The sequence below is a fragment of the Anas acuta genome, chromosome 6 (genome assembly GCF_963932015.1).
Source record: "Anas acuta chromosome 6, bAnaAcu1.1, whole genome shotgun sequence".
Lineage (NCBI taxonomy): Eukaryota > Metazoa > Chordata > Aves > Anseriformes > Anatidae > Anas > Anas acuta.
In genome coordinates, this window is record NC_088984.1 from 34,886,804 (window position 1) to 34,908,466 (window position 21,663).

The 21,663-nt window shown below is 35.7% G+C and overlaps 1 protein-coding gene across 4 annotated transcripts in view; it reads left to right on the forward strand.

Moving 5' to 3' along the window:
* The window catches only part of GULP1 (GULP PTB domain containing engulfment adaptor 1), a 149,043-nt gene that overhangs the window by 77,547 nt on the left and 49,833 nt on the right, over positions 1-21,663 (forward strand). For all 4 annotated transcript variants that reach the window (XM_068686484.1, XM_068686483.1, XM_068686482.1 and 1 more), the window contains one exon: positions 7,821-7,882. In XM_068686484.1, coding sequence (XP_068542585.1) covers positions 7,821-7,882 — 62 coding nt within the window. The remainder of the gene's footprint in view (positions 1-7,820; positions 7,883-21,663) is intronic.

Consider the following 21,663-nt stretch of genomic DNA (forward strand, 5'->3'; position numbering starts at 1 on the left):
TGTGATCTAAGGTTAAAGGATGCTCTCTTCCAGGAGTGGACTGGCTACAATGTGATCTTTAGTTCTACTGTAGACTTATGCTACATCCCAGAGATGACAGATGCTTTGGTTTGTCTTTATCTTTGTTTTCTGTATATACAGACAACAGTTCCTTTTTAGCTCATTAACTGCCCGTGGATTTGTTTGTGTTTTAAGTATTTTTGTGTTATGATACTCTTCTCATTAGGCTACTAAGGTTTCCTTTGAAGTATGTCAACAAGGAGAGTTGCAGGTTTACTGCCTCAATTTGGAAAGGACCAAATCCTCATCCACTGGTGGGAGAAGGAAGTGTTTTTTTTTCCTGCAGCCTGTGTGTATGCATGTGCTTGTATGCAAGCATTTATTTATTTATTTATGCACTTTCCCTAGGAATCTAAAAAAAATGTTCCTCACCATGAAAATAAAGCAAATAATAGCATCTCTGGGTTGTGAAAGCAAAGGGAACAGGTCTAGCTGGCATGAATTATTTAGGAAAGAAATGGTTATATATGTTTTTAGAGGATGCACAGCTGCAAATGAGGAATACTCGCTGGGAACTCTCTGTAGGATTCATTTTATGTCTGCACAGATAAACCTAATTTTTCTTCTGAAACTTCATGGAGTTATTCTGTCCCTCTTTGGCCCTGTATAATGTCTTGTTCCTTTTGGTGATAAGAGTTTGGCAGCATCTCCATAAGGCCTAAATCGTAAGATATTCTTAGGTATGAGTGAATTTCTTTTCCCTAGCTGTTAACATGAGAACAGGGGGACAGGATTGTAATTTCCTGGTACCTATTCTGCCTGCACTATCTTCAGAAGAGTATTGCAGAAATAATAAGTATTGTACCTGCTTAAAGAATATCTAGGCAGCTCACAGGATAGATCTGTGAATGTTTACAATTATATTTACCGTTATAACTATTTTCTTTTTCCTCCTGCAAAACTGAAGGTGCTCCTTTCAGACATACACGCTCCTTAGCTATAAATCACTAACTACTGACTCTAAAACAGGAACAGCACTGGAGGAGTCTTAAGCTTTTTGGTTTCCATCCTATTAAAATGTTTGCAGCCTCATTTACAGAATGTTACTTGTTTTGTACAGCAGTTAGAGAAGAGTACCTTTCAAGGTCTACAAGCTAATAAATTCTTGGTGTGGTTATTAGTGTATCATGTAGAGTTGTTGCTCAAGGTACTATTTAGGTTGTTACCTTAGGGAAGTTACTCTAAATATGCTTCATGAGTTGCACAGGTACCCTGCAATTTAACTGGATGAATGTCTAATTAAAGACAAGATGTATTATTCTGTGTGAGTGTATAAAGTTCAAGACTTAAGTTTTACAGCTCCAGTGTGACAGCTTTGAAAATCTGTCAGTGAAAGGTCAGCCAATGCTTTTCTCAGAGACCAACCAGTTTATAACTCAAACTCCTCAGCTTAGTGCATTTAATCTTCTGCATTTTTTTTTTGTTTCATTAAAATGGAATGTCATTCTTCCAGTGAAATAAATTTGGAATCGTGATGACTACTACTATTTGTAGGACTTCATCTTATAAAACTGTTGAAAAATTACAAGCAATATCCAAGATACGCCATTTAGGATGATTTTATTTTGTGAAATAACATCCTCTAGATGTATAAAACAACAGTGCTTTTATAGATAAATGAGAGGAAGCTACCGATTTACATGTTATAGTTGTTTTGAATGTTTATTGTCACTTTCCTTTCTGCTCTTTCCAGTTTACTGACATTTAAACAAATATAAGTTCAAATGAAAACACATTATTACAGTATTTTAATCTTTATGAATAAAAAAATATAATAATTCTAAAATTTCCCAGTTGTGTTCCTTTCCCTTCCAAACTGACACAAGTAAAGTTATTGAAGTTAAAAATGGTTTATAAAATTGCCTTTTATTTTTTATCAAGCTTAATTGATATTTTTCCACATTTGTGTAGTGTTAAAATGAAAGGTTTAACTCAACTCTGACTCCAAAAGCAAAAGTTGGAGTTCTCGTATTGATTTGCGTGTACTTCTTAGTGAAAACTTATGAAAACTGTTGTCACTTGAAATAATTATACTATTCCAGTAATCTCACTTTGAACTCCAATTCAAAGCTCATAGCAAAGACTAAAGTATTTTAGTGTAGCTCATTTGGTGGCAAGACAGAAGAGGTACAGGCTAAAGAACTGTTTTTTTCCTTTATTTTTTTTTCCTAGTAATTTAGGAAACTGAACTTGCTAAAAGTTCAGGATTTGCTAATCACTGACTAGTTGCACTAATATATTGATCTGTCTTTTCTCTCATGTCAAAAGTGTCCCAGCTACTAGTATCCATGTCTTTAAAATATATAGTATACAGTGTGTAGGTTGTGTAGTGAGTGTTACTATTTGAGGAACTGCAAATCCTAGATTTTTTTTGGAGGGGTATTCTGTAACTGTGACAACCCAGCTTAGCTATGGTATCATTTTGCTATTTTAGTAATGAGCTATTTAAAACCATTCAAAAGGTCCTGAAAATTACAGTAGAAGGACATAGAAAGGCTAAACATTCTGCAAAACTCATTCTGCTCTAGGAAGATAGGCTTCAGTGTCTTGGCAAAGAATAAATGTCTCCAAAGAATGCTTTGTTTGCCATAAAGAAAAAGATACAACAAAAGTAATTATTTTAGCATTATGTATGTTGACTGGCATTTGCTTATACATATTTCAGGGAGAATTTGGCTATGATTAAGCAATTGAAATAACTTCTATAAATTACTGTAATTGAATATACAGATGGTACCCAGTCATTTCTCTCTAAGGTGGCTGAGGTGAATACTCTAGCTGAATTACAGGTTAGGGGTAGGTTTCTGTTAGTAATGTTTAAATACTGTGTTGAGGTCAAAACTCTGGTAACAACCATCAAGTCTCATGGCTCAGTGTATCGGTTGTCTGTAGCAGTCAAGAAGAGTGATTTTACCTTACGTGTTGATGGACTAGCAAAAGGGCAACTTGGGAAAACTTGGCTGTCTGTTGCACTGCAGGATAAAGGAAATGACTCATCAGGGTGACAGTTCTTGTATATCCCATTGTGAAGGTTTTCTTTATTGATATAAACATAGATAACCTAGGAAAAATGAAAGATACATACAAACACACACAAGTAAGCTGCTTCTTCCTTGAATTAGTAATGCATAGATGTAACACTAATCTTGTAGGATTGTCTCTTCTTCATCAGACTGCTGGTAGACTGATTCTCCTGTGAGGTCTTTCTTTCATAGCAAAATGTATAAAGCAGGAAGACAGTTCCAAGATTTCTTCTCTTCTGTTGGTCAGGAAAGCATCCACTGATGGCAAGGAGTCAGTTAAGAAGATAAGCTTTAATTTTTACCTTCTATGTATTGTTACTAAAGCATTAAAAAGAAAAGTTCAGATTCTTTCTCTGTTCATTGTATTAAATGGAATGGCCACTTGCTCTCGTGCTGTGATAAATGCTTTGGAAGCAAAGTTAGACAGAGCCACATGTAGGATCCAACAAAAAAAAAGTGGGGGCTTTTGGGAGGCTTAACTGAACTTGCACTACTAAGCATTGTTTTGCCATTTAGAAAAGCTAGTTCAAAGTTCAACTATGCCTCTACAAAATCAATTCTATACTATCTGGGCACTAAGTAGCACAAGAAGGAATTTATCTCAAAGGGAGAACAATTTCTTGGCACTGTTACTGCTTTCCTTTTTGTTAGATAAATGGTCAGCTGTGCTGTTATCTAACCTAATGTCATCCTCCACTATGTGCAGCACAGTTGATCTTGGTACTTTATGAAGTCCCTGATTCTATTGACTTCAGTGGGTGATTTGTCTGCACGTTTCTCTTCTGTTCTCTAATGCCACCGAGGCCTCTTAAGCGACTCACACTGGTACATCCTTGTTCCAGATGGTGTGATGAGCAAGTACTCAACATGAAATGCAGATTGTGGAGGAATCTCTCTTTTATAGAAAGAGGCTGGTATGAGTTAGGGAAGACTAGAAAAGGGTGAATTGTTATTGCAGTTCTGTCTGCAATACCACTTGCAAATATCAGTTTTATGTGTTTTTCCCCGTGGTCTTAGCAGGCCGGCATGTGCTGGTAGAGAGGAAAACCTGAGAGGCTCTCACCCTATTCAAATCCTCTTCAAAACATGATTGGATGCTGTCCTACTGTTACAGGGCATCTCTAAACGTCTGTGCTGCACAGCAAGCATGCAGAATGTGAGGAGGGCTTGCATATAGGTTACAGGATCACTGGCTTTCTTTCAGCAAGACTGTGGCTTACTCTGTGCAGTTGAATTGTGAACAGTCAACCTTCTTCCCTTCTTTATGCCAACATAGTGGTACTGTGTTTGTCAAAACCACCACAAACTCAGGGTTTTGCCTCCTAGCATCTCTCATGCTTCATTCCTGTTAAATTCTGTTTATGCTTTCATGGGCTGCAGGTGTCTGAAAGTCATAACTCTCAAAAGAAAAAGAACACAAAACAAAACTGGGCAGTTATGTCAACTTCAATGTAAATGTTAAGGCAGCCTAGGTTAATAGCTTCAGACACAGTCTGGAGTAGTTGTAGTTTTCACCAGGTGAAATAATACTAGTTTTCACTTTCTACTACTGTGTTATGTTAGATGTCAGTTTTTGTTTTAGCTAGGCCCTTTCTTTAGGACTTTGTTTTTTTATCTATTAAATGTCTAGAACTATTGCTTCTATATAAATAATAAAATAATAATATGAGCTATGTTTTTCATTGCATTTCATTGTAGGGTTTCAGATTTTTTTTGTTGCTTCACAATGAATAGCTACTAAATCATGATAACCTATTTTATAATAATTGTAGAAGTGAGGGATCATGCTAATAGCAAGCTACACTTACATCAAATGTTTAAAGGAATACCTTTTTTACAGGTTTTATTTTTTTCCCAATATTCCGGTTGATTGGATACCCAGTTTCTGAAATTTGATATTTCTCATCTGCTATGAAATCAAATTAAGGATAAGCAGTATTTCAAACAGCTGATGAAAGATAGAGGCATAAGACCAAAATAGTTGAACTAGATGATCCTGGAGGTCTTTTCCAACCTTAATGATTCTATGAGTCCATAGAAATCAAAGCTTACATTCAGAGGGAAATGCTGGTAACAAACATTTCTGTAACATCTGCATGACTTTTTCTATATCTTTGCTATCAATGTGAATTTTGTCTCACATTGACTCCATTCAGTGTGAAGAGTTCTTCCAAATATGCAAGTAACCCATAACTATTGCATGCTTCTAGGAAATAGGCTTCCAACATCTGTGGAAAACTTACTGCCTGTGTCACACTGTGCGGATCTGCGTGTGGGTGTTGGAAATGCTGCTTGCCAGCTCGTTGTTTTAATCAGTGGCATGAGATTCATAAAATCCAGGCATCTTTTTTGGTACATGACAAAGTTACTGGTTTCCTCTTCCTTTTGACCTGAGAAAACCCAGTCATTTTTCCTTGTCTTCCCCTAATTAAGGATGCCAGCAGCAATGGAAACACTTTCCTAGCAGTGTTATTCCTTGTTCCAGATCCTAGAGCTGTTATATCATTAGTTTGATGTCGATACACATGTGGCTGACTTCACAGAAATATTTCAGGTAAAGCTTTTTGCCCAATGATAATATTGGAAACATTACCAGCATTTCCGGCTTGGTTCCTGGACTAAATAGTGTTATTTTTCAGCTTTGAACTTGTCCTTCATGGGATGGGAAGAAAGTATGTGACATTTTTCAAAGAGTACTTAGTTTTCCTGGTACCCAGGTAGTCAATGTAGGCTTCAGAAACTTCAGCCCTATTGCCTGCTTGTGCTAGTGCTAGGCACAGAAATGAGTGGGGGATTGGTTTTGTTGCTGTTATTTTTGAGAGATTCAATGTTTTATTTTGGAGCATTTTTTACAGGGTTTTCCTTTACAAATTTATAAATATGCTAGTATCTTGCTGAAGCGAGTAAAGAGCTGATGTGTAAGGAATGGGTAAATAAAACATTGACATCAGCAGTGTGAACACATTTCAGAACTTAGATTTGCACTGTGCAGGTCATCACTCTGCTGTGGTGAGTGTTATGGTGTACAGTGTGGTCCCATCTTACATGACAGATTCTCTTTGACCTGGAACTTCCAGTCGAGGCCAGGCCCTAGCCTGCTCGCCAGCCCCTCAGCAGTGCCCTGACTTGAAATGTACTGCTCACAGTTAACTTTTGGGCTGTCAGGATTTATTCTAGCGTTCCTAATTCACACCAATTTTGTTCCTTTTCTACTTGTGGATAACATTAGCCGTTGACGCTCTACTCAAAATGGAGATTGGGCTTCAAATCCTAAAATATTCTGGGAAGTCAGTCAGGTTCAGGTTGCTGAATTTCAGTCACAAGGCACACGTGAAATGGGGGGAATTGGGATTGCAGCCACTGCAGTGCATAACCATACTCATGCCTGCCTCCAAGTGGACAAATCCTGCTTTCTTAATTAAGAAGTGCTAATGTCATTCTTCAATAATGCAGCTGAACCCATTCTCAGCTAGAAGGAAATTGCTTTAAAGAAAAAATTTCCTCCAGCTTTGCAGTTTTGATCCTGTTCCTGTGGTGATTATGGTGAATATCTTGTTTAACAGGCTTTTTGCTTCTCTATGTTCACAAATATTTAGTTTGTTTAATGTCAATAAATGTCACAGCTTTTGCTCTTGAGCAGTTTGAAGTGGGCTGGATTTTATTGTTCTTATGCATAGCTATAAAAAAAGTAATTGCTGTAACTGCAAGTCCCATTAAAGGCAAGGGGAATTGTCTGTGAATATGCAAGGGGAGAGCTTTGCTTTACGCTATTATTCTGTTACTTAATTGAATAAAGTTCCAGATTTGTGACTTTAATTCATGGTAATTAAAAGAGAAGTGGTATCAAGTTAGAAAACACTACTAAATATTGAATGTGGGGAATATAAATTACTCAATGGCATAGACTCCTGCAGTTGGTAATACAATTTAGTAGTTTGGAAATTCTCACTTTTTTTTTCTTAAATGATTTCAAATACAATAATAAAACTTTTAAAAAATTCTAAACTTCTAATAAGAGTATTTTTTCAAATGTTTATAATTCCAACCTAAATTATGTAGAACATACTAAATGTCTATAAAAGAGAAGGAAGAAAAGTAGATTGCACAAGTTATAAACTTGTGATGTAACCATATGAAGCATGCTGTGGGAGAATTAAGGCAAAAGTACAGTCTTCTGATGTAAAAATCAGTAAAAGAAAATAGGCAAACTTGTTTAGAATAAGTCATTAAAAAAATGAATAACATCTAAACTTCGGAATCAGTTACCACGAGCTGACCTATTTCTGTTTTCCTACATAGAGATTAGGGCTTCTTTTTTTTCATATCATACTTTGCTAATCTATCAAAAAAGCCCCACACAAACATCATTACAAGTGCAGCATATTGTCAGTGCTTTAAACAGCAATAGGATGCAGAAAATATTGATGTTGAGAGACAGAAGCAGCAAGCATCCTTAGAACAATAAATGTATTGGAGGGGGATGAATTGGAGTAGTTGTGGTAAATCAGGTCAGATGAAACAAGAAATTTAGCAAATGGAAGTAACAACGTTCTTTCCTGTAAATATTTGGGTAGTTCTGAAATATAATGTGTTTCCATCTAGCCCCAGTAACTACTTCAGACAGATCATTATCTGAGGAAAATTAGGATTGTTGATGCTTTCCACAAAGATGTTATAATAGTTCAACTAACAAGTGAATAATCTATTCAGTGCTTCTTTTATTTTGCTTTTCTGTAGACAAAACATGGATGCACACTCCTGAAGCCTTATCAAAGCATTATATTCCCTATAATGCAAAGGTAAGAAAATACGAAGTTATTTTCTCCTCTTACCTTTAGAACGCGGTGCATTCTATCTTGCTTTTCATTTGAAAACTGCAGGGACATGAAGTAGCCAAATGAAACAGCGAGGAAAAACTTAGTATGTAAATGTCTGTTTTGCAGATGAAAATGTTCTATTTCTTAAATAAGGGCCAGATGATTCTCCTTCTGTCTGAATTACTTGATTCTGTAGAAAGCAAACAGGTGTTTCTCTTCTGCTCGCTTTTCTATTTCTTTTTAATGGTTGCCAAATGGATGGAAATTTGGACTGCAAAGGAATTTAACATCAGGTTGCATGTGTACAGTGCTATAAAAATTAAAATGAATAACACTCCTTTTGAACAGTAGTAAAGACAAAGAGTAATGATCCTATCTGCTGGATACGTTGATATGTCAAATACTGAGAAATATGGTAGAATAATGACTGGATTTTTGAATAGTAAAATCAGAAGTCTTACTCCGGTGTAATCTTCTCTCAGTTAGATGAAGTGTTTTAATTAGCCTAATGACATCTGTTCACAGGAAGAGAATCTTTCCAAAATAACAACTTAGAAAATGGCAACTTATTACTTGCCGTTACAGTGGGCGGATATTTCAATGAGATTCCACCATGGTATGTTCTGGATAATGTTCCCTGTGTTTTATCCCATCAAAAGCAAAACAAAACAAAACAATTAAACATAAAGTTGAAAATTATTTCACAGACCAAGACTCAGTTTCCTCTGCTGGTACTTCATGCAGGTGGATTTGCAATTTTCTTTTTGCTTAATGCTACCATACAGTGAGCAAGTGTTTGTAGTGGAAATTTGAGTCACCTTCTGCTTGTTGCCAGGTGAACATGTTTTTATTCTGTTTGCTCTCAAACTGAATTTTCAACCAAAGGATGTATTACCATTTAACTGGATAGCCTTACCAGGCACCTTGGCTTTTATATTAGAATTTTTGAGAGGGAGGAATACTTGCTGGGGTTACTGTACCATCTGTTGTAAGAGCAAGTTGAAGCTATGAATTCTATTAACGCATTGAACAAGACCTGTTTGTTTGTGATCTTTATTTAAAGAGAAAAAAGAAACCTCCTTCGTCTTTCTTGTCTCATTGTCGTTCTTAAAAGCATATCTCATAAATAGGTGTCACTACAGGTATGCAGAAACATTTTTTAAAATAAAGATGACAGTGATGGGGTGGTGCTAACTGCAGAAACAACACTGTCAATAACTGCTGGGACAGAAGAGAAGAGGTGGGAAATTCCTGTCCAAAAGAAGTCTGCTTTATTTAGGTTAATATATGCTCAAGTTCTTCTGCTTCTGTTCATTTTGAATTCAGGTCTCATAGTGTATGTATGTTGTTTTGTTTTTTTTTTTTTATTTTTTTTTAAAAAAAAGGTCCCATTTTATCTGTTAGCTTTAAATAAAGTTTTTACTTCAATTCTCAAGTATCGTTTTTGTCCAGTTCTTCAGCCTTTTTCTGTTTAAAAGGAGACCTTGTATATATTAGCACATCATTTGAGTTTTGTGACATCTTGGCTTTTAACTAATATACCCAGCTGATTTCTAATCTTGTAACTGGGTCGTGAACTAATGACTAAAATCTCAGGAAGCATCTGTGAAGCAAGTATTGAAGAAGACTCATGAATTACTTTTTTTTTTTTTTTTTTTCCAAATCTTCATAGCCATCATTCCACTTCTCATTCTATAACATTATATCCATGAAGCTTTTGTATTTGTTGGGAGGAAATGACAACACTTTTCCATTTGATTTCTTTCAGAAGGTAATTATGTGAGTGAAGAATAATAGAGAATAAAAAAGATGACATGTTCAGAAAATTAAATCTAGTTGATGGAAAGTGTTCTTTTCACAGGTGTTCTTTTTTCCAAGGCAAGTGAGCTTTGTTCTGCTACATAGTTTCTTGAACGTAAATTACTCTGGATGAAAAATCATGTTTTTTGCTGTCTTAGATTAAAAGGAAAAAAAAAAAAGCGTTTCTATGACACTGATCTTCTGAGATGATCAGAAAAAGAAGAATTAAAAAAAAAAAAGAAAAAAATGAAAAGATGGGTTTTTGTTTCTTTACTCTTTTTGTGTAAACATCTATTAGGAATTAGCAAAAGCATGTTGAAAAAATGCAGCTCATGAGTCGACCGTTGTCTTATAAAGAACATTCCTACTCGAGGAGGTAATAGGATGCTAAAAGCCACCTGCGATGTACAGAATTGCCCTCTTTTGCACAAACTGGGGAGAACTCTTTAATAAAAAATCAGTAATGTCTAGTATCAGTTAGGACATGCATCCTCTGGATGATTTATGGCAATAATCCTCTTTGCAACAAAACACAGGCAAGGTTGTTTCTTCTGCAAGTACAATCTAGGAGTCCACAAGAAGTATCCTTAAATAAAAAAAGTGAATGTTCTGTTTTTCAGCATGGTTTGTGTATGGCATAAGTAAGGGGGAGGGAGGTGGAGTTTAGTTTGTGGAGGGTAAAAGTGGTTTATTTCGGTATAGTCTGGAGGTAAAATCTAGGCCTACTGAGGTGAGAATTTTGCAATCAGTTCCTTTGTGAACCCCTGTTTTTCTGGAATATGTCACTCCAGCTAAAAGCATATTAATCACATAACATCCCCTCCACCCCCCCAAAAAAAAAATCATAATCTGGGTAGTGATAGTCACATTATAACGTGATATACAAGGGATACAAGACTCATTTAGGTGTAACAGCATGGAAATTTTCACCTAACAAAAGCTATTTATATTACCAGGATATAAAATGTGAAGGCAAACTAAAATTTCTCATTTAATTCATCTTCCCCTGTAATGTTCCATAACTAAGAACAGATGTTTGTATTATTTTCCATACTGTAGGGAAAAAAGGCTCTCTTTTGCCCTCAAGTTAATTTTCTTGATTTTAGGCCAGTGTTTTCTCCGCAACAAAAGTGTGATCAAAGTGTGACTTTATGGAATCTGACTGCAACCTTAAAAATGGACTGACTGTTGTCATCATGTAATTGATACTGCCCTGAGGGATGAGTTTCTGCTAAGTTGCTGCCCAAAACAACAATAAGTTTACTATGTCTCTCTGTATTAAATTATATTTATATTCTTCCAATATTCCCCTTATGGTCACTTGGCTGTTTTTTGGTTTATATCAGATTTCTACATGCACATCTTTCCGTTTTGCACATTAGAGATTCTGATGTTTATGTTGGCTACCAGCATCCTATGAAGCTAGTAGTGTCAACCTTGCATGAGGTCTGAAGAGCTGCCATTTTGCATAATACATGGCACATTAAACCCTATAGAGTTTATTTTACCAAGAGATATGATGGCTTCCTAATTATAAACAGCTGTTTTCTTACTGCTTGCTTCATGTTTGTATTGTTTTAAAACTTCATACATTGTTATGGATATACTTACGATTCATGATGAAGTTGAGAATTGAGATTTTGAAGATAAAAGACCAAAATTTCTCCAAAGAAAAATAATAATAAAATGCTAACCTCATTTTGTATTATTGTGTCTTTTTTATGACAGTTAATCATGAATTGTTGTGCAGTTTCGTGAATGATCTTTCAATTATTAAATATGTACCTTGGACTTATATTGCAACTGTAGAAATGAGAAAGTGCATTAATAGTAAATAGCCTGCTTTGCAGTACCTAATAGTATTATTCCTTACTGTGGTACAATAAACAAAACTTAGTACGTAATTTCCTATTTCTTCAGCTTTCTTATCATTTGGGACTAGCAGATAATGCTTTTCTGGATGAAGCATTTTAGGTGACAAGTGTGCTACTTAAGTGATGTAACTACAGTAGCAAGCCTTTTGGTGCAATTGTATCATTTGACTATCTGTATCATTAGCATGATGTATTATCAAAAGCTGTTTTCATGGTGTAAACTGTGTTCCTACTACAAGGCGATATGGCTATTCTTGTAGATTTTCCTTTTTCCCTAGTAAACATATTACAGAATAATAGCGTGTCAGTAAAAACAGTAAATGAAACTAATGAAAGAATATGAAAGAGAAAATGGTATATAGATTTTCTAGGTAAACAAAAGTACAAGACACATTATTAAAAGTATACTTAAATTTATATGGTGAACTTAGAATATTGCAAGATACTCCAAGCAGAGCAGGAAAATGTTGCAAATGAGAAACTAATGAAATAGAAGAGGGCATTAGTGGAAATAACTCATTTTCCTACATTACATTTATTATAATTAGAATTAATAACTGCATTTCAGTTAATTTTCATTAGTCTCAAAATGCCTTGGATGTAAACATAACGAATGTAAGTGTTTAACTGCAAGAAAAATGAGTATCAGGAAAATATCCAAATGAAATATGAAAGGAGTAAATGCAAATCTGAACTTCTTAGTTATTTCTGATACATTGCAGTTATTAAACTTGGGGTTCATTGTGCCAGAGATCAAATAAACATGTAAACAAAACATAGTTAGAGATTACAAGGGGTACTGCTAGAAGACTTCCGTGCTTTAGAGAAAGGGATCTACCTCTTCCATTTTGCTTACAAGTTAATGTAGAGGAATTTTGGTATACACAAAAATATGCTATGAAATAGACAACTGTGATGCAAGAGGATCATATGTAAACCTCCAACAACAACAAACATCTATCAGTAGCTGAATGAGGGGAGCTGCATTATAATTGTTCGGTATCAAGCAGTTCCAGTTGTCACTTTTCTATGTGAAAAATGGTGAATATTTGGTTTCCTTAAAACTTGCACAGTTAAGTGCCCCAGAAGGCTCTGTGGGGTAGATGGCTTTTGAAATTCTTTAAGTGTGCTTTTTCTGAGCTTACACATGCAGTTTCCAAAGGGACAAGAACTAAGTCTGCATCTCCTGAGCCTTGTCTAGCCTTCTGAGCACAAAGCCAACCCTTACTTCAGTCACCAATGTATCACTGTACAGTAGGAAGATGAGTAGGATTTGCAAATCATTGCAGATCTCTACCTGCATATGAATGTACAGAGGTTCAAAGGCTGTATGAATGCATGTTGTGTATACTTGAGTAGCCTCCAATGCCCCCCAGATGTACGCATGTCAAGACCATTTGCAAGAGTTGGAAGGTATATGCCTTATGGTGTCTGTGTGCATCTGCACCTAGAGTTTTGTCTTTCACATCCATTTACTGCTGCTCGTCTGAAAGCTTTGGAAAAGTGACTTGCTTATAATTGAAGTGCCAATATCTGTTATAACTGAACACTGGCTGAGGTGTTTAGAAAAATAGAAGAAAGGCAGCTGTTCAGTTTTGCCATGGGTATGACCTCTTCCCTGGTGTCGAAATCCCTCTTAGTTACAAGTAAAATATGCAGCTACACAACCTCACGGTTTACAGGTCATCCTTATTCCTCAGAATGCATCTTGCTTCAAGGAAGGAATGAAGTTTGAACAATTTCATTTTTTCTTTCTTAAGGTCCGTTTCTGTGTGTAGCTTTAACAGAGAGCTTTAGGTTTGACTGAAGCTCCCAGTGTCATACATAAATGCAAAGTGTGTATCGTTTTGAGATGTATAGCTGAGAGCAAATAAATGCTTAGATCCAAGTAATTAAAATTTGACAAGGTAGTAAACACTTAAAGAGTGGAAGTGAGGGTATGTGAAGTGTTTTGGATGCTCCGAGTACACATACTGCTAATTCTGCAGTGTAACAGTGGAATATAAAGATGAATACATATTTGTACTGAAAGCAGGGACATGACTGATCAACATAGTTTGCCTAATGCCTATCTTTTCATTTGCAAATACTACAGCTAATTTTAAGCACATATGAGCTGAAGTCCCTGTAAGTTGGGCTAATAACTTTTTCGGCTTTGTCCCTTGAGCTCTGTAGGGTAAATGGAAAGACTACAAATCTGCTTCACTTGCCCGACATCCATACCTAGCAGGGCATCCCCATCTGATTGCTCAAGGCTAAGAAAAACTAGAAAGCGGTTGAGATATTAGACAAAGCTGTTTAACATGAAGTGTAATTTCTTTTCCTGTCTCAGGTATAACAATTAATAAAGCAGATGTTGTAGTCTGATATTTTTGATAGTGGAAAAAAAATCTCAGTGGTTTTAGTTATGAGATAAAATAATGGTTGTGGTTTTGAATACATTATAAACTGCAACTAAAAAAGACAAAAGAGTAGCTTTTGATCTATTCTCCAGAGCTCTCATCCTCTCTCAGGTTCTGCTTATGATCCCTTGGTCTCTTCCTTTTCACTTGAAGCTCCATTTCACTTGAAATGTCTAAGTACTATATGACGTGCTTCAATTACAATTATGAAGCATATTTGCAATGCAAATAAGAAACAGAAGCTATAATTTCACGGGGAGAATTAAAAATAGATGACACCAATTAATGGTTGCATATGCACATAGGATCTGGAAGGTATTTTAAGTACCTTTTTCATTAATGTATTAAATAGTATATTGAAACTTCTCTATAATAAAGCAATCTGAATTGAAGCTAGCCAGTTACCTGCAACAGCTTTGGAGTTGTATTCGGAACAGTTAGGAGCAGGTTTCTTTCTTTGGTATGCAAGCTGTTTGGTTCTCTGCCATAAATTGCCTTACATCCATTCTGCTTAGAACCCTAGCTGCTTAATTACAGTCTTTTCCTCTTTCTCTGACTTCATGAGCAGTCTAAGTTTAATTCTTTCTTAAGGGAAAAATATTTTTGTAGCAACCAACAGCTTTAGACACATTTTTGTAAGAGGTCCGAGGATCACTTATTTGGCACTGAAGATATATCTAACAACTATAATCTGGATTGAAAATGTAAAGCTGCCGAAGACTTAGCTCATTTTTGGATGTTGATGCATGATTTTAGAAAGATCGAATGCCTTATTCCTTGAATGTTATGGAGTTGTCCTTTGGCTACAGTTATATTTGCATTAAGATTTGCTTTGGCATTGAAATGTAAGAATCTGCAATAAATTAGGTTGGAAGGGGTCTCTGGAGATCATCCAGCTGATTCCTACCTGAAGAAAAGCTAACTTAAAAATCGGGTGAGACACAGCAGAGCCTTATACAATCAAGCTTTAAATTCCTGCAAGGACAGAGACGTGCAGACTCTGGGCAGCCTGTTCCAGTACTTAATCACTGTCACTGTGAAACTTTTTTTCCCCTCATTTCTAGTTGTAGTTTCTTTTGCTGCAACTTGTGATTCTTAGACTTACACACATCTGCACACACACCAGCCTTGTAATCTTCAGCTTGAACAAGTGCTGCCCCCTTTGCTTCTCACAATGAACTGTTATCCATTTTCCTAACCACCTTGTTAGGCCTGAATGCAATTTGTAGTTTATTTTTCTTTAAGAATGGGTTATTGTTGCTCTATTTCATGTTGAGATGAAGAGCTTCTGGAGTGTGAAACTCCTGGAATTCATACAACTTCTAGGTTACAAGGGACATAGTTTATATGTGGGAAATGTTTTTTTGTTGTTTTTTGTTGTTGGTTTTTTTTTTTTTTTTTTTTTTTTTTTTTTTTTTTTTTTTTTTGCTCGAGGCTTTTCTTAGCCTTTCACTGTAAGGGCTTGGTCTCCTGAGTCTTCACTGTCTTGGCTAAGTCTGAAAATCTGCAGCAGGAGACTACATAGGATTGATTTATCTGGCATGGTCTGCAGTTAGAAAGACTTGTTGAGGCATGATTAAAATAGTGCAATGATCAATACCATGGTACCTGAGACCTATCTGTGCCAGGTACATTCTTTGGATTATTTTTGTTGCAGAAATAATAATTGCAATTCTATTCTTCCTGTGGAAGAGTTGGTTTCTGGAACGTAGAACAGACATAAATTAAGGTGTTAATCCAATTAGCTCTGATAGTAGGAGAAAATATTAGTATGTATGACATACAGAGAAGGAAGCAGAAGGTTTGTAGCAGTAATAGCAATCCTCTTTCAATTGCAGTTCTTTGTAATATGGCATTTAGTATTGAATACAACATCTAAAGTATATTTCTAAAGACAGTGTATTAAACAAAAGTGTAAAAATAAGCTTTGAACATAAATGCATCACTACCCATACCTAGTAGTTCCCTCAAACGTGCTGAGCAATGAGACTGTTGAGACAAAGACATGAAATCATTAGAAGCTTGGTAACAACTCTTCTAAGTGTCATTTTGTTATTCTTTAGAAAAAGAATAAATATTTGATTATAGATCTATAATGGCTGGGAAAGATGCTCAGAAACCGCAGTTCCTTGAGCTCGGCAGAACAGAAAAGAGCAGGCACCACAAGAATAACAGGCAGAGAGTGGTACAAATATCTGTTCAAGACAACTAAACAAAGCTCAGAGGTTTGTCCATAGAAAATGAAGTAAATATCAGTATGCTAGGAAAAAAAGGACAGAATTTCCAAAAACCTTAGGGTCAGCAAAGATATGCACAACTCTCCCTTCATCCTTTTCTGTTCCTTCTCTATTGCTGATATTTATTCCCTTGCCTCTTCTTAAGGCTGCTGGAAACTACCAATTAGCCTCATTAGCATGCTCTCCAGGGATTCTTTCTGCACAGTTGTATTTCCATGTGAGCTGTCGGCTGTGAGAATGTGAGGTTTCCTTAAGCAGACTTTTTAGCCTCTGGACTGTCAAGTGAGTTGCATGTCTGACACTTGAACTAATAGGCTACAGAGTTCAAACATCCGGATTATTGTATGTGCGGGTTAGGTGGCCCCCAGCTGTTTATGGATTGTTCTTGCTTTAAATTTGAATCAGGCCTGCGGATGAATTAACTCGTCCTTTTCTCATCTCCCATTTTTGACAAAGCTGGATATTTCTGTTCAGCCTTTGCTGTATTTATGAAGACACTCCCTTCTTCTCACATCTAGTGTGCACTAAAAATAATTAGGCAACTCTCCCAAAATGAACTGGAAAATATAAAAATAGAACTGAATCAGAGAAAATACGAAAATGGCACAACTTTTTGAACAGGAACATCTGTAAGGGCATAGCTTTACCAATTAAAACAAGACTACAGGAATCTGTCCAACAGTCAGGCAGAACAGCAAGTAAAATAAATTCATCATTCTAAAAACAAAAGGACTTCATATATGCTCATCTTCTTTATGAGGATTCATCATCAAGAAGCCATTGGACAAGTTACTAGCTGCAGCTTGTGACTTTTTAAACTCTATTAGAATAGTTATGTATGTAGCCAGTTGTGGATCCTGGACTGTAATGAGTATTTCTCTCAGAAATGCCTCCTTCAGATTACTTGGATTTAGGAATTGTAAGGTCCACCTTGACCTGTCTTAAAAAACACATTGAACCTAAGAACCTAAGCTGTGGCATGCCAGAGAACTTTTCATTACTGGTTTGGGACATGGCCAAGAATCATATTTGCATGAACTAATTTGTAAAGCTTTGTTCAAATATTTTGTATTTTTACTAGAAATTATTGCCCACTTAGAGGGAGAGAGTGTTGAGTTTTTCATGGGTATCATTTTCTTCTTTCTGAATCCTTAAGGGAAACCAAATCTAGAAAGTTTCTGGAGGTTTTTCAAGTAAGTAATCTTTCAATTTGTTGCTGTAGTTTGTCTAAAAAGAGGAAAAATGGGGAAACAAGGATATGCATCAAATCTTGATGACAATTGTGGAGCCAAAAGGTGCATTGGAATGAGCAGATCACTTGAAGCACTGGCTGAAAATGTCCCTAAGGCATATCTCTTATTATTGGTGTAGACTTCTGTGCTTTCGAAATAGGAAATTCTAGAGAGAGAGTCAGAGAGAGAAGTTACTCAGCAAATTGCGTGAATTAGAGTATTCAGTTAATAAGATAAAGTGGAAGGAAAGTTGTCTACTCCAGAATATAGGTTCGTTGCTGGAAATCCACTAAAATCAGGAATGTTTGGGTCATCATAGTCAACATTCAGAGGCCATATCCAACTTGCACTACATGAGGTTTTGAGGAACTGCAACTGTTAGAGGCAAACCATTCTCAAAATGGAAAAGTATTCACCTAAATTGCATGTGCATACTTAATGTTCCAACCAATTTTAAGAGGTTTAAACATAGATACAGCTCTGGGGATTTTTTTGAATATTTATTTATTATTATTTTTAACGTAATGGACATCTAAATTACATGGTATAAGCTGTCTTGATTTCATATGTGGTCAGGTGAATTCTCCTTCCTTCTTTTGTACCATATTTCAGGGGCTTGCAATCTTCCCCTGGAATTGAGGAAGGTGGGAAAATCAAGTCTCGATTGCATCCTTTTTGTCTTTAAAATTTGAGAGCGCTCTGTTCGTTTTATACTAGTTTTAGCTTTTTACTTGTATTTTTATTAGCTATTAGAATGTTGTGTACAAGGAAGAATGTGGCTCAATGTCTTACATTGATTTTTATTAGTAGCACTCAGAGGTACAAACTGAAATTATGCTGTGCATTTCCAAGAGTTTATTGTCATTTATCACAGTTCACTTAGATCATCAATTCCTTGAAGCTAAGGGCTATCTTTTTGTTGTTTGTGCACCCTCTAGAATAATGAGATGGAGCCTCTAGGTGCTACCGTGATGCAAATAATCATAGATCAAAGTTCAGAAGTAAGTGACAGAACACCTTGGAATTACCTCTAATGAGCTTACTCTTCAGAAAGAGTAATTAAACTATAATGGAGACAAGAAATGGATGAATTATTACCCTAAAGATATGGAACTGAGATAATACTGGATGTTTTCTGCAAATTTGTCCCAAATGACTGTTCTTTAATCAGATCTCAAATTCTAAATTCTACTTCAGTGCCTTGAGCTCAAGACCAAATGTATTCTCAGTATCTAGTCTCTTAGTAAAAAGGAGTATGTGGCTACTTTAAAAACTAAATCCTTATATGATTGTTTTTAAAATACATTGTTGTCTTATTTTGCATTCAGCTGAGAATGGGAGAATCACTATAATGATCTAGACAAGATTAATTTTACTATTTTAGCGCCAGGAGATAGCTCTTTTTATTGACAAGCATAATATTTTATATGAAATAAGCGGCAGATAACATTACAGAGTTGTATTAATTGCTGTTGTAAAATAACATACAAAGTAATTTCCAGCTCTTTTGAATAGTTCATTTGAGATGTCCGTCTCATCTATGTATCAATCTTCAAGTTAGTAGATGTTAAGGTCTAGGTGACGGTGGTTTCACTTCATACTTCATACTTCATGCTGACAGGTTGAATATGTCACTATTAAACATTTTTGCAGTTGTAAAAATAATCTTTCTAATTAAAAATCAAATTCCCTATAAATTATATTATTTAGAGAAAAATATTTTCTATATTTAGGTAGTGCTCTGCAAATTTTTTTCAATCATCTCTGGAATGGTAGAGTAAAAAGGGAGTGAAGTCTCTTACCCGCATCTTGGATTAAATAGCTCTCTTCATAGCTAGGTTTGGAAAAACTGCTGGTTACTGATATTCTTGAATGTACTGAAGGCCATGTGTCCAATAATAGTGATCCCTGTACGTAGATTTTATAGCTGGCTTTAATGTGAGATCATATGAATAAAACAAAGACCATCCTTTACATGAAACAAGTGTATAAAGCAATTATCAGCTGTGAGAAGACTGTTCTGGTTACATGAAGGAAGAAAAAAAAAAAATTAAAAATCCAATATAACAATGTAACTAAACCAATACAAGAAAATCTGTGCCGGCTTCCCTGTCCCTTTTCCCACAAGATACCCACTTAATTTTAAGATATTTTCTCAGAGCTTCAAGTGTAATGCTGTTCGGAGGTTGGGGGGTGTCACAATTGTTGGTCTGCTTTGTTACCTTTTTTTTTTTTTCCTCTGCTCATGGAGCTTCTCCCTCTTCAACTCCCACAGATACTCAGCTCACCTGATTTTTACTTGGCTACCCTAGTCAATTCTCTCAAACTTCTGAGGGTGTTCTGTGGATCTGGTGACTCACAAAGACAATACAGATGTCATTTGCATAAAATTAACAATAGTCTTAGGGTAGTAGATGTGGCTTATGAAGTGTTTTTTAGGAGCAAAGGGAAAAAATATATATTTTTTCTGTCAGAAAACACATTTTCTTGGCAACTTATGTCAAAATACTGCTATTAAATTATGTGCATTTATTTAAGCACATCTATGAAGATTATTAATGTGATTAGGAATTACATTTTACTGACTCAGTTTTTCAGCACTGAAATTACTTTATTAAGAATAAGTTGGCTGTTTATTTTTTTCATATGGTGATTCTCAGTATAGGAACTACAGTATAGAAAACAAACAAAACAATGACATAAACAACATGAAACCTACCCAAAGCTAATTCTTGGTTCGCATTTCTGTTAATATACTTATCTACAAATATTTGTCCTGTGGTGTCCATTTTCTCCTTGGAGTCACGTTTCTGCTTGGAACGTATGTATAAAAAAGTATTTGTTAGAGAAATTATAGCTATAACACTAGATTTTAAAGAGCAGATGATCTGTGGTAATGAGAGTTCAGATTCATAAATGTTCAGATTATATTTAAAATTTTTGTAGTATGAAATAATCCTTGAAAGTACTGTTAAGTTTCCAGTGCTAAATGACTGGCTCGATGCATTCGTGATTCTTTCCCCAAAATATCAGTTTTCTGGTGTCTTGCTTGGTCTCTGCTTGACAGCCAAGTGTTTCTATGAATCAAGAATTAAAGTAAGAGTCGTCTCTTTTCATCTGTGGAACAGTAAGGCTCACAGTGTTAGAGGTCCTAATTTAGAAGACATACAACATCCTTAAAATAGGCAACTTCATATTCCATATGAATAAAATGGAAAAGGACTTTAATAAAGCAAGAGTAATGGTCAGTAGTTACTTGTTCCTATTACTAAGGCCATTTGTGTTTGAATGAGAGTTTTGTTCCTAACTGTGACTTCTGTTTTATCCCACAGGGAATTCCTGTTTCTGTGTCTATGGTATCATCGCATGTTGCCATGGCAAGTGTGTGATACTGCAAGTTCAACTGTATCATGTTAGTGATGGACAAGTGAGGTAGAAATGGGTTTAGACAAAAATAAACTTCATTCACAAAAGTTGAAAAATTGTGTGGCATTATGTCTGCTTTTGTAAGATGTCGTTAATATTTTTCACTACAAAAGAGTAGCTTCAATACTTTCTGTTTGTCTTTATTAATATATGTATAAAAAATCCATTACAATTTCTTCCGCATCTTGTAGAGCTGATTTACACTGAACAACATCTGTGATGATTTTGTGTCCCAGCTTCAATGGGAAGCAGTTATTGCCAGCTGAGCACTTACAATTGCACAATCCCACCTTGAAATGGCACGTGAAAACTCCTGCTTGTTCTCGTACATCTTGTTTTGAAAGAAAGAATGTGAAGCCTGTGTTCCTCTAAATGCGTGCCTAACAGTGAAATCATCTGGGAAATATCTCTTTGAAGGAACAACTGCTTTCTGAGTGATGTCATGGCCTGTTTACTCATGTGGCTTGGAGATGCACCCCTGGTTCAACTGGCTCTGTTAATGATGTTCTGAGTTAATGAAAATACTCCAAATTTTACTGAGCTTCATCTTGTTGGTAAAGGAGATTTAGTTTGTAAAACCGGCAAAACCAGATAGGTTTTGTTATCAGATATTGAAAACATATTTTGTTTTTTTCATAATGGTGTTTTGTCAGCTCAGCTCAATTTTCATTATTTTTAGGGAGGCTTTATTAGCCTGAATATTTTGCAGCAACAGCAAAGTCAGCAAGACAGATGGAGCTCAAATAAATCAGCTTCAAGCTGTAACTTGCTATATTTTGTGGGGGGAAAAAA